At 34.8% G+C, this 14,518-nt stretch overlaps 1 protein-coding gene across 1 annotated transcript; it reads right to left on the bottom strand.

Moving 5' to 3' along the window:
• Positions 1–146: 146 nt before the first annotated feature.
• Positions 147–1,576, bottom strand: LOC105031930 (leucine-rich repeat receptor-like serine/threonine/tyrosine-protein kinase SOBIR1). Its single transcript, XM_010906230.3, has 2 exons — positions 1,501–1,576; positions 147–1,411 (listed from the first exon to the last, which is right to left on the bottom strand). Exons 1-2 carry the CDS (start codon positions 1,560–1,562, stop codon positions 268–270), a joined length of 1,206 nt encoding a protein of 401 aa, XP_010904532.1. The 5' UTR covers positions 1,563–1,576; the 3' UTR covers positions 147–267.
• Positions 1,577–14,518: the final 12,942 nt, after the last annotated feature.

Here is a 14,518-nt window from a genome sequence, read left to right on the forward strand (position 1 = left end):
TTTAGTATGGAATTTGGGTCATTACAGGCCACATGAATCACGAGTTAGAAGCGCAGCTATCATGTACCACGAACGTAAAAAGCTCTTCAACTGAGAGATCAGGGTCATCCATTAATCCATCAAGTACTATGGTGCATGATCCGCGTTATTTCACGTTCTATTGTTACTCATAAATTATCATGCCATATAGCTGAAGACAATACAATCATTTTACAATTTAAGAGTGATACATATCTCCATTCTATGGAGCAGTTAACCCTTGCTAATCTAATGCTTTATCTGAGATAGCATACATCGAACATCTTTACTATTAGGCCTCTCACTGGGATCATCATACGTACAAAAACAAGCAATCTTCAACACCAGCAACATCTTCTCCTCAAACCCACACCCCACCAAATTCGGATCAAGTGCCACCTTTGGATCGTCCGATCTTATCACACTCGCCACCCATCCAACGATGCACATTTCATCAGTCATCTGAAAGAATGCATCGTTTGGAAATTTCCCAGTAACCAGCACTGCCAGAATCACTCCAAAACTATATATGTCACACTTATCAGTGCATGATAATGTCTGGTAGTACTCCGGTGCAATGTACCCCACTGTTCCGGCGATGTTATTCGAACTCAATGGTCCGCTGATAAAATCCGGCACCACCTTCGCCAGCCCGAAATCAGCGATCCGGGCGTTTAGTCCATCGTCAAGCAAGATATTTGCTGGCTTCAAATCTCTGTGTATAATTCTTGGCCGGTGCACATCGTGGAGATACTCGAGGCCAGCGGCGATTCCGAGAGCGATGCGATAGCGAGTCGGCCAGTCCAACTCGGGAGCTCCGCTTTTTAACACGTCATGCAGAGAGCCATGGTGCATGAATTCATAGACAAGGTAGTGGCAGTCAGGTTGTGGCACGTGTGCCAATAGGCGGAGGAGATTTGGGTGGCGCATCCGGCCGACGGTGAGGATTTCCGACCGGATTTGTCGCATTCGGAAGTGAAGGTGCCTGCTTTCTTCTTCGCTGAGGTTGGCGGCGTCGAGGGGCGGTTGGAGGACCTTTTTGACAGCGATGGGGATTTTCCGGCCGGAGACAAGGAGCTCGGCCTTGTAGACCTCGCCACAGCCGCCACGGCCTATGACCTGGAGAGGGGAGGGGAAGTCATTATTTCGGAGCTTGTCGATGAAGGAGAGGTTGGACCTGAGCATGGGGCTGAAGACGGTGGGGGTGTTGGCGAGTTCTTCTTCGTTGGTTTGGATGCGACGGCAGCGGCTGATGGCGAGTTTCCAGACGATGAAGATGAAGGTACCTACGGCAAAGCCGACGGAGAAAGAGATGGCAGCGCCGACCCATAGTGGATGAGAGAGAAAATCGGCCATGGAGGGATGTCTTGTTGGTGCTGGGCCTTCGTTAGTTCTGTCCATCAGAAGAGTAAGTATCAGAATCTTTGTTGAGATTGTAGGAGGCACTGTCAGTGCTATGTTTGATGTTTCTGGTGCAAGTACCTGAGTTGATGATTAGAAAGCGTAGAGAGAGAGGAGGGTGGAGAGGAATTGAAAGGATCCATATGGGAAGGTTGTGTTCCGTAAATGCCTTGAAGAAAGACTATAATGTTCTCATTAAAAAAGGGAAGACGATAACGAGACTATGAATGAGAGAGTGCGAGAGAGAGAGAGAGAGAGAGAGAGACGATAGACAAGTCAAGATGAAGGGGACCTTTTCTTTAGTTTTGCTTTTTTCTTTTTTTTTTTGGGTGAAAGACTGAACTTTTCTTTGTGGAGGGGTTGATAATTGAAGGTGAGGATGACTGAATTTTTCTCTGGTTCTGAGGTTTGCCACGTAAGAATATACGTGGTAGTTTAATTTGTGATCTGAACGTGTCTTGCCTCGATGTTGCGCGTGTTGGTTAGAGGCTTAAAGTGAGTGATGCGGGAAACTTCTCTGCAAATTGGAATGTGGAATCTCAGAGACAGCGAATCATGTCTGTCATGTAGTGTCAACAGTCTACCCAATACGCAAGGGCTGGCCTGAATTGAGAGTCTTCGATGACTTTAAACATCTTCCGCGTGTACCATGCAAGTAACATTGCTACCGGTCGCTGGATTTTGGAATGGTGAAACCAGCTAGCTGAAACTAATGTAGTACTGCGGAACAAAAATAAATGTTTCGTTTAATAAAGAGCAGTAATCTAGATTCTATTTTATTTTATTCCACATCATCTCCTCAAAGATCTACTAAGACCAGTTTGGTTTACAGACTATCCCCAGATAATCTTCGTAAATAATTGAAGGTGAAGGGAGGATTGCGCGTGAGTGCAAGAGAAGAGAATGACGCTAATCCCTAGAAGAGATGCCATGGGTTTGCAAAAGGAATTAGAATTTGAGTTCAAAGGGATTAAAATGTGTTAGCGTGATTTTAGGGATCATATATATATATATATATATATATGTGTGTGTGTGTGTGTGTCTATATATATATATATATATATATATAGACACACACACACACACACACACACACACACACACATATATATATATATATATATATATATATATATATATATATATATAAATATATAATAATATATACATACATATACATACATATATACATGCATACATATATATATATATATATATATATATATATATATATATATATATATATATATATATATATATATGTATATATATACATATGTATGTATATACATACATACATACATATGTACATACATATATATATACACACAGACACACATACATACATATGTATACATATACATACATATGTATACGTATTGATACCTCACAAAATTGTCGTTAGAAAATCGTGATTATCAAGTTAATTTTGATTTTTAAAAAAATTTAAAAAATATATAAAAAGTCATAAGTTGGATCGAATCCACATAGAAGGCAGTGCTTTTTGATTTAAAAACTTTAATTTTTTAAAAGAAAAAAAAAATTGAGAAAGTAATTTAAATTGAAAAATAAAAATTAAAAGTGTGAAAAATAAACTTAATACTAAGATCCACTAATTAGATCTTAGCTTCTATTTAGAATAAAAATAAAGAATAGAAATTTAAAAGTGCATAAAAATAAATTTTACATTAATTAAAATTAAAATTAATTATAAAAAATTTAAAAAAAATAATAAAATAAAATAAAATAAAACTGTAACAAAGATCTGAAGTTGATTGATGCAGCCTCATCTAGAAGATGGTTGATGACCTCTCCTTCTTCCTTCATACTCCGTGGAGCGAACTGACTTCTCTTCTTCTCTTTGGATCTCTACACCTCTCCGAATTTTTTTCTTATTTTTTTTATTTTCTCTACTTTTTTATACTTATTCTCTTGTCCCAGATCCTCTTATTTATAGGTGAATTTTTTCTCTTTTTTTGATAGAAATCAGAGTCCCAAAAGTCCTAAAAAACATGTTCAACCCATGTCCTTGCATTCTAGCAGTCAGATCTTGCATCAATGTTTCATATCGCATCAAAAAAATCACTTCTCTTCTCCTAGTCACGATCAAAAAAGATATTAGCCATCGAATCGATCATCAAATTTGATTTCATCATTGATCAACACAAAAGATCTCCTATTTACAATCGAAAAAGATGCTGGCGTTGGATTAAGATCAACTTTCATTCCAGACTGTTGGATGGCGCAAAATCCCTCTTCTCTAGTTTAGTTCTCAATCGGCAATGAATCTCCATCGTTCGATCAACCTAACGCATGATATAGGTCATTCAATCATGCAAAACCAATGGACCACCACTGCTAGATACGGGATGGCACATTCTAGACCGTCTAATCGAGTGTTCAATGCGATCTCAGCTATTGAATTGCATAAAAACTTAGCCACCCTTCCATGAACTGCGACAAAGACCTATGCTGTGGATCGCACCCTGATTCCATGGACCGACTGGTCCGTCCATCATGCACTAAAGGCTTTTTAAAATAATTTTTTTATATTTTTGCTTAATTTTTGCTTGGATTTTGTGCCTGAAAAATAAAAAAATATATAAATTAAATTTTATATTAATTTTTTAATTATTTTGGTTCTTAACTTGTCCAATTAGCTTGACATCTATTTTTTATAAATATGCTCTAATTTTATATTTTTTAAAATTATTTATTTTTTCAAGAAAATCAAATTTATTTATGAAATTAAGATTTCTAGAAGATGTTAGCACCATTAATTATCTAAAAATATTTAAAATAAATATATAAATATATGACTTATCACACCCTTAATTTACTCATTGCTAATCCCTTAGCAATGTAATAAAAGTATCATCATGTTTTATTAAGATCCTCCTTTACAAAAATAGATCTAAGATTGAAAATCGTTTAACAAGTATCCCCAACTAAGTATTAAGTTTTGGAAGTAAATTTCGTAGTCGGTATAATTAGAAACTTTCTTAGAATTCATCTAAAGATCTACAGCACTTATGCTTGTGATGGCTAACTTAACATTTGGGTGCTAGCTTGTAAAGAATAAATGTATCTTCTCTTATCATCTATTTTGGTTAATTTTCTATACACCCCCAAATTAAGCTTATGAACTAAAATAGCTTTCACATTACTTTTTTCTTCTTTTTTTTATGCTGAGCATCCTAGCCTTCCCTCCATATTTGATGCGAACCTCTATACTTGACTTAGGTGCAGAGATCCGGTTACTAAGCTTAATTAGGATAATCCACATATACTCCATGTTTTACACTTTTATTTTAGGTAGATAGCTCTTTTCTCAAATTTAAATTTATTTAATTAGGATGTATATCAATCACTAATTTTAAATGATAATTAAATCTTCAATTGACCTTGCAATCAATATCTACTTTATCTTGTTAGTGTGCATGTGCAATTGAAAGTGCTGATAGCCTTTAGGTGATCGAAATAGGTTGCTAAAAGTCTGACCAACTAATCTACTTCTTAACTTACTACAGTCATTAGCAAATACTCTTTTACTTTTATTATTTTTTTCTTAATCTATTTTGCTTAGGATTTTCTTTCTTGACATATGGATTACTCAAAAAGATTTTTTTTTTTTGTAAAATATTTTTCAAAATACTTTCAATTTTTTTAAATTTTTCAAAAAAAATTTAAGATATTTTCCTCCCCTCCAACTTAAATGCCATTGTCCCTAATGGTATAAACAAATTAAAGGAATAAATTCAAACCATGAGAATGAAATAAAAGGTATAGGGAGAGAAACAACTTGAGAAGAGGCACACATCATCAATACAAAAGCTATTATTTTTTTTAAATGAAAGAAAAATAAATATTAGGTTGCCTCCCAACAAGCATTAAATTTACCATCTTCAGCTAGATACAATTCAACTCAGTTCAGCATGGGTCTGTTAATACTATTTGGTCAACAATTCCATTTAGTAATATCCCTTCAATATATGGTTTCAATCTTTGACCATTTATCTTAAAGAAATTTCTATATTTAGAATCATAAAGTTTGATTGTACCATGTGAGAATATTTGATTTACTATGTAAGGTCCATCCCATCTAGATTTAAATTTTTTTAGAAATAATTTTAGTCTTGAATTAAATAACCAGACTTGTTGATTTGGCTCGAAGATTTTTCTTGAAATGTATTTGTCATGAAAGACTTTCATTTTCTCTTTATAAATTTATAAATTTTCATAAGCCTTTTGTCTCAATTCATCTAATTCATTCAGTTACAACATCCAGTTTAAACCAGCTTGTTTCAAATCAAAATTCAATTGCTTGATTGTCCAATATACTTTGTATTCAAGTTCTACCGAAAGATGACATACTTTTTCATAGATCAATCTATAGAGAGATATTTCGATAGGATTTTTATAAGCTATCCTATAGGCTCATAATGCATCATCTTATCAATCTGACTAATCTCTACGATTGGGCCTAATAGTCTTTTACAGGATGTTTTTGATCTCCCGATTGGATACTTCCATTTGGCCACTTATTTGTGGGTGGTATGGTGTAGCTATCTTATGTGTGACCCCATATTTTTATAGCAATGTTTGAAACTTATAGTTTGTGAAGTGGATACCTCTATTGTTAATGATAGTATGTGAAAATCCAAACCTAGAAAAGATATTTTTTTGAATAAATTTTATGACTATCTTATGATCATTGATTCATGTTGCCATTGCCTCATTCCATTTAGAAACATAATCGACAGCCATCAAAATGTATTCAAAATCATTGAAAGGTGGAAAGGGTCCCATAAAATTAATTTTTCAAACATCAAAAATTTCAACTATCAAGATGGAGTTCAAAGGCATCATGTCTTTCTTTGAAATATTTCCTAAAGCTTGACACCTAAGACATTTCTGGCTAAAAATATAAGCATCTTTAAATAATATGGGTCAGTAAAAATGACTTTACAATACTTCGACTATAGTTCTTCATCCAAAAAAATATCCTCCACAAGCAAGTGTGACAAAATTGCAAGATACTCAATTGTTCAGATTCAGGAACACACCTACGAATGATCCGATTAGCACAAATTCAAAAAAGTTTAGGATCTTTTCAAAAATAATACTTGATTTGAGCAAAGAATTAATCCTTTTCATTCTTAAACCAACCATCAAAAATTTATTCAACTATTAAGTAATTAACAATATCTATAAATCAAAAGGCCTTTTGTGTGAAACTACTAGAAGTTGCTCATCTAAAAAAGATTCTCCAATTGACGTAGGTTTACAATCTTCAATTAGAATCTTAGATAGGTGGTTTGCTATAATATTTTTAGATCTCTTTTTGTCTCAAATTTCAATATCAAATTCTTATAGCAGTAAGATTCATCTAATTAGTCATGGTTTAGCATCTTTCTTGAGAGCAGGTATCTCAAAGCTGTATGATCCGAATAAATCATGATTTTTTATCCTAATAGGTATGATCAAAACTTCTCTAGAGCAAACACTACAGCTAGTAACTCTTTGTCAGTTGTGATATAATTTATTTGAGCTTCATTCAGAGTTCTACTAGCATAATAAATCACTACAGGATATTTGTTTACCTTTTGACCCAAGACAGCTCCTATGGCAAAATTTGAAGCATCGCATATGATCTCAAACGGTAGTGATCAATTTAGAGGTTGGATGATTAGAGCTTTAGTCACAGCTTCTCTTAGAAACTCATAAGACTTAAGATATTTTTCATCAAAATTAAAAAGAACATCCTTAGTGAGTAGATTACACAAAAGATGAGATATTTTGGAAAAGTCTTTGATGAAGCGACGGTAGAATCCTACATGGCCAAGAAAAGATTGGATTTGTTTGACAGAAGTGGATGGAGAAAGTTTAGAAATTAGTTCAACCTTTACTCTATCAATCTCAATCCCTTTCTTTGACACAATATGCCCTAAGACGATCCCCTCTTGAACCATGAAATGGCTCTTCTCGTAGCTTAAAACTAGATTGGCTTTAATACATCGTTTTAACATTCTCTTCAAATTATTGAGGCAACTCTCAAAAGATTCTCTGAAGACTGAAAAATCATCCATGAAAATTTCTAAGAAATCTTCTACCATATCCAAAAATATTGACATCATGCACCTTTGAAAGTTCGTGGGTGTATTACACAGTCCAAAAGGTATTCTTTCAAAAGCAAAGGTTTAATAGGGGCATGTGAAAGTGATCTTTTTCTGATCTCCTGGATAGATTGCTATCTGATTGTATATTGAGTATCCATCTAAAAAGCAGAAATATTGATGACCAGCTAGTCTTTCCAGGATTTGATCAATAAAGGATAAGAAAAAATGATTTTTATGGATAGCTACATTGAATTTTCTATAATCTATACAAACACGGCACCTAGTAAAAAGTCGTATTGGCACTAGATCCCCATGGTCGGTGTGGACAACCATAAGTCCAGCTTTTTTTGGAAGAACCTGAGTGGGACTCATCCAGTTTTTATCAGAAATAGGATAAATGATACCGGCATCCAACCATTTAATTATTTCTTTCTTGGCTACATCCTGCATATTCGGGTTAAGCCATCTTTGCATCTCTCAGGTTGGTTTGGTATTATCTTTTGTATAATATGGTGCATATATATCAACAAACTAATACCTTTTAAATCAGCAACAGTCCAACCTATTGCCTCTTTATATGTTTTCAACATATTCAGTAATTGGTCTTCCCGCTCAGAGGTTAGGCTAGAAGCAATGATTACTGGTAGAGTTTTCTCAGATCCTAAAAATACGTACTTAAGTGATTCAGACAAAGATTTCAGTTCAAGTTATGGTGGGGCTTGAATCGAAGGACATAGTTGTTCAGTTTCTAGCTTAGGTAAGGGCTCAATTCTCATTGACTAAGGCAATGAATGTGATGGGTGAGGTGAATCAAGCAAGACATTCACCTTCTGATTTTGGATTTCTTGAATGGGCTCATCCAAAAAATCATCTTTCATCATATCTAAGGAATCAGACTCAACTGTCTCATCTATCAGATCAATTATCAAATAGCTTTCCTCATTTTGAGCATACTTCGAGGTATTAAAAATATTAATTCTTACTTTTTGATCCTCAAAAAAATATCCATAGCTCTTGTTTTACAATTGATATTAGCATTGACAGTGGCTAAGAATAGACGACCTAGAATTATAGGGTTCTAATTCAGCTCTTGGGATAGTTTCATGTCAAGTATAAGGAAGTCTACTAGAAAATAACATGTGTTTACTTTAACTATGATATCCTCAATCAGACCACGTGGCATCTTTATAGATCTATCAGCTAGTTGCAAAATAACTGATGTGGGTTTCAATTCTCCTATCCCAAATTATTCATAGACTGAGGCTGGAAGTAGATTCACACTAACTCCTAAGTCTAACAAGGCTCGATCAAAGGTGATGTTTCCTATAATACATGATCAAAGGAGCACCAGGGTCTTTTATTTTCTGAGATAATAGGTTCAACAAGACTGCACTTACATCTCCAGACAGCACAATTCTCTTTGTAGTTCATGACTCGCGCTTTTGAGTGCATAGTTTTTTAAGAAATTTAGCATAAGCCGGAATGTGTTGAATTACATCGAGGAGGGATAGATTAATCTAAACTTTCTTAAACAATTCTATTAGTTCCTCGTTGCGTGCTCCTTATTTTTTGTGAAAAGAATCAGCTTCTAGGACTGAAGAGAATGGGACTCTTGGTTTATGTCTCGGATAACTCATCCACTCTCTTCTTTTTTTTATCTTTCTCACTCAGATTAGAACCAGCATCAGTAACAGTTTCGAGCTCAAATTCTCCTATTAAATTAGTCTCAGTACTAACCTCTTATTCTAAGTTCTCATTTTGGCTAGCGTCAATACTAGCCTCTCTCACATGGTTTGATATGGGTCCTCAAGAATCCTACCACTTCTAAGTTCAAAAATTGCTTTGGCATTCTCAAACTGGAGATTCTTAGATGGGACATTGGATTGATGACTAGGTCCAGATGGTTGGTGGGTGGGTTGTTCTTGAGATTTGATATTGATTGGCTCGGCAATTGATCTGATTCTCTCCTCATGGTAGACTCAGCTAACTGTCCTATTTGTACTTCTAACCTGATGATAGATTGCTGTTGGATCATAATCAATTATTGAAATTGAGTAATCCTATCGTCGGCTAGATTGATCTGTTGAGGAGGTGGGTACGACGGCTGATTATAATAGGATGGCTAGATTGGCTGACTAAGTTGACCTCTATTATTAGCATAATTTGGATACCAAGGCCTATTTTGGAAGTTAAACATAGAAGAAATTTGGATCTGAGCTTGAGTTTGTTAGGGTCTCTAAGAAAAATTAGGGTGGTTCCTCCAATTTGGCTAATATGTGTTTGAAAATGGGTCATTAACATGCTTGGAGTAATCTTGGACAGGTTGAACTTGTTCTTGGATGAAATGTGAAAACTGTACAGCCATGGGACATTCACTTATATAATAGGCTGGGCTAGCATAGATAGAACAAATCTCCTGATAATTGAGAAGTGGTGTGTATTGTGTAAAAGATTATTAATCTAGGGTTAGAAACTGATCTAACTTCTGGGCAAAAAGATTGACTTTATTTATCAGATTCAAGTCAGTCTTAGAACTAGAGTCTAATTGTTTGATCTCAAAGATTTCTGTTCATTTTTTATGAGAAATTGACCTTTCATAGGAAGATAATGAAGCATGATTGATTGAGTTTTCATTCAAAATTTTAAACAAGTTATAGACTTCATCCTCACTCTTATTCATGAATGCACCTCCACAAGATGCATCTACCATCTATCTATACTAGTCACCTAAATCCTTATAAAAGGCTTGATTAATTTGTCACTTAGATAAACCATGATGTGGGCATTTTCTAAGAAGTTTCTTAAGTCTTTCCCATGATTCATGATTTTATTCTTTTGGAAGCAGAGTAAATCTAGTGATGGCTCACCTCATGGTATTGGTTTGACCTATGGGATAGAATTTTTTAAGAAACTCGTGCTGTATTTCAGCCTAAATTTGGATTGATCTTCTTATTGTGCCAAGCCAGTACTTGGCTTTGTCGTTAAGTGAGAAGAAGAATAGGATCAGTTTAAGTACATCATTAGTAAAATTTTAGATCTTTACTGTAGAACAAAATTCTAAAAACTCATCTAGATGCTTGTAAGGATCTTCATTGATATTCCCATAGAAAGATGAGAGCATTTGAATTATGGTCGACTTGATCTCATAATGGCATGCAGAAATATCACATAAGTGGATACAAGTCGATGGGTTATAGGTGGAGAGAATAAAATATTCCTTTATCTGTCTAGGTAGTTCTCCAAGATTTTTAGCCATTTAATTTTCAAGTTTAACGTGAATCAACTGTTCAATTTTAGGATTGGGTTTAACTAGGCCAGAAAAAAGATATCTTCTATCGTGCGTGTATCAGTGCAAACCCTAATGTGTGTGGTTCATTTTTTTTTTTTAATTGCAAACAAGTTAGTAAACAATTAAACCTAAACACCTACAGATTTCTTAGGCCTAACAGTTTGATATAGAATGGCTTAACCTAGATGCAAGTTGGATCTGTTTTCATATCCTTTAACTAGTCAGGTAAGAGGTGGGGTCATGGGAGTCGCCCCATTGCTTGCCTTAGATATCAATTGGATTCGCCAGATAAGCTAACGGAATCAATTAAATAACCATGAGTCCACTTAGGCTTAGCCTTTTTAACTTCTTGCTTAGACACGAATTTCAGAGATGAGTCCAAACTTACTTTGCACTTAACTTCATCACAATATTCGAACTGAACTCAATTGATCCTAGGAGTCACGTCTACTAAATTTTAATTAGGCTTGGGTTAATGCGGGATGCTGGTTGGTTGTTTTAGGCTAAGGAAGGGTAATAAAATCTCCACCTTATCTTGTTAATGGATGTTGCCCTTAAGTTGATTTGAGATGAATATGCACAACCACTTTCAAATAAGAGGTTCTATGCAACTAAATTAGATGCATAAAACTAATTAAACTTGAAAGCTTACTTTGTCTCCAGCGATCATCAAAAGTAAATCTAAGATCATGAATACTTCTAAACAATTAAGTTTCTACTCTTGCCATGCCATTTTTATTAGGTTTATGTGGATGAATTTTATATTAATTTAAAAAAAAATAATTAATAATAAAAAAGAAAGCAGTTTAGGGTTAGGATTGATCTCACCAACTTGAAGTATTTCATCCTTCTTTTTTTCTCTTTTTCTTTTTATTTTTTTTGCAAAAAATAAAAAATTAAAAAAAAATTTAATAAACTATATTCATAAAAAAATTAAAAAAATCAAATGTTAAAATTGATGTCAATGCGGCATAATTCACTGCCTTACAATTATTTAAGCCAAGTCTATTTGTGTATATTAGCCATCGAAGAAGACCAGATGTGTTACCAAAAAAAAAGAAGAAGACCAGATCAAAAGTGATACTTGAGCCCTGGTGCATGTCAAAGTCGTGGCAAGACCACCAAGTCTGTCGCAATAAATTATCAACATACGTGTTGGACGGGAACCAGGAAAATGAGCCCATGTCATGACTTCTCCTGTTGGATCTTCGCGTGGTTGGTATCAGCTCAGTTTGGTTTACTTGCATGACTAACAGAATTAATTCGACATTGCAATCAGTGCATATACATTGCACTTATAATGATTAAAATCAAAGACTAGCTAGTCGGCCATGTTTATCTTAAAAGTAAAAGTCTAGTACGTAGGTCATATGGCATGTGGAAGGAGACGAGTGGTGGAGGAAATACAATTTTTCCATGCATACATATTCTACAGAGATTAGACTGGTCAGCCCTATCCCCCTCTCAGAATCTTCATTGGATCTACGAAAATAGATTGGTATGTATTGCTGTAAGACTCTAGAGGAAGAACAACAAGGTCAATCCTGAATCGAGCTGGAGAGCTGTAAATGGTTGAATTGGTGAAACTCACGAAAGATTTTACAAAAGAAGTTCTAAAACTGTGGGGTACTCTCCGATTTAGGACCTTCCGATGCTTAAGTCGGTCAAGATCTTAAAAATATATAGTAGAAAATAGAGAATTGAAAGTCAAGAAGAGTAATTTTGAGTGGAGAGGAGTCAAATTCCCTTCAGTAGGGGAATTGGAAAGTGTTCAGCAAAGTCTGGGCTCTATGAGTTGTTCCTTACTTTGTGGAGAATACCATACCCCTCTTTATATAGAGGGAATTTGTTTAGGTCATTAGGCCATTAGGAGAGTTTGTTAGGTTATTAAAAATTTGTCTGGCTATTAGTTTGTTATAACAGAATAGCTAGTTGTTTGAAGATCTTAGGTTGTTCATCCACATGGTGATTAGCTATAATATAGCTAGAAGATACTTATTGTAAAGTTGGACGACTGTTATAATAGAGCTGTAGAGTAACTATCTTTGTTCTAAGTTAGATCGGTTCTAGATTGATATCCACTATGGCAGATCGGGCAAAAGCTAAGTTTATCACAATACTCAATTAAGGGTTAAACTAGATCAATTCAGGTCGATGTATAAACAAGCTGGGGGTTGACTAGATCGACATTTCATCAACCTAACCAAAAAGTTAACTTGATTAATGTGATTTTCAGATGATTCTTTCTGATTTTGCCACGTGGCTAGGGGTCGGTTAACTATACCAATATATGCCCCCCACTTTCTAGATCTAAAGTAAATTTCTTCACATCCGGTATGGAAAGTAAGTCGAAAGATCTCATCTGATCTCTACCGTCAACAAAAAATGCACCACATGGTGGTTGATAGTATTATTTTTTTTTATCATTCGACGTGACATGCTGCTTTTTGGAAATGATTTATCAGATCCTCTATCAATTATGAGGATTTAAAGAATCGAAAACTCATTATTACCTAAAATGTTATGCTAATGTGGGCCGATTCTCTACTTGCTGCATATCATCCTACTATTGGCTTCTTCAACTATCACATGGATTAAGTCTGCATGGCTTGATCAGGAAGAAATGCATTGAAAGGTCTCTTATCAAAGTCATTGGATTACTGCCAAGTGGCATCGATTTGACTGCGAATTTGTTTGATCTGAACCATTGATGAGTTTTATAAATAGATCTGTACTCAATTAAAAATTATTTTACTATTTTTTTTATGCAAAAGCACTGTCGAATCTTCCTAGAGCCCTTCCAGCACCATCAAAGCTGGAGAAAGGATTCTTTGGCACTGCCAGAGTCAGGGAAAAAATCATCGAAGCTAGAAAAGAGTTTCCAGAAGCCTCTTTAGGACCTTTTTCCCATCTATTAGGTAGATTTTTTCATTCCCAATTCTTTTTCTTGTGCAGTTCTAGGATTTTAGATTTCATCATCTTCATTTTTACTTTCTTGGATAGCTTTATCCTTCTTTCTTTTTGCTTACATCCCCTTTCCACTTTGTCTTAATTTTTCTTCTTTTTTAAAAAATATCTTCCGACAATAGTGAGATAAGTCAAGATGACCAAATACCTTGATTGACCCAACCTCAGCTTGAGTTTGAAGTGGAAACCCCACCTCAGATGATAGCTGAGGTTGGTACTTCAAATCGGGAGGATTCGAAGTCTCCTATAAGAGGATTCTTGAATTACTTCGGTCCTGGTATAGAATAGTCCATTCCTACTGAATCTGATATTCTTCTTACTAACTCTGATATTTAAGAACTTAGGAAAAAAATATCACATTCCTAAAGATTTTAATCTCATAGCCCCAGGTCAGGATAACAGGTCACTGAACCTCTAAAAAACTGTGTCGCATTTTATGATGAGACACTTTAGTTTGAACTTCGATTTTGTTTACATCCTTTCATTAGTAATATTCTAGATTTCTATAGGCTTCATCCGACACAAGTAACTCCTAACGTCATTAGGATGATTATCATTTTCATCATCTATTGTCAATTTGCTACTATAGAACTGAGGATTTCTCTCTTCAAGACACTATTTGTCCTGAAAAAATATCCATATAAAAAAGGCTGGTGGTATTTTTTACCTAGCCTAAGTATAAATTTGGCTTTGGCCTTCCTTCTTCCATCCATAATTGGAAGAA

This window comes from Elaeis guineensis, chromosome 9 (assembly GCF_000442705.2).
Source record: "Elaeis guineensis isolate ETL-2024a chromosome 9, EG11, whole genome shotgun sequence".
Taxonomy (NCBI): domain Eukaryota; kingdom Viridiplantae; phylum Streptophyta; class Magnoliopsida; order Arecales; family Arecaceae; genus Elaeis; species Elaeis guineensis.

Coding starts and splice junctions, on each gene's coding strand:
- LOC105031930 (XM_010906230.3), bottom strand. CDS start 1,562: ATGGATCCTTTCAATTCCTCTCCACCCTCCTCTCTCTCTACGCTTTCT. Junction 1,412..1,500: donor CTTTCTAATCATCAACTCAG/GTACTTGCACCA, acceptor TCTGATGGACAG/AACTAACGAAGGCCCAGCAC.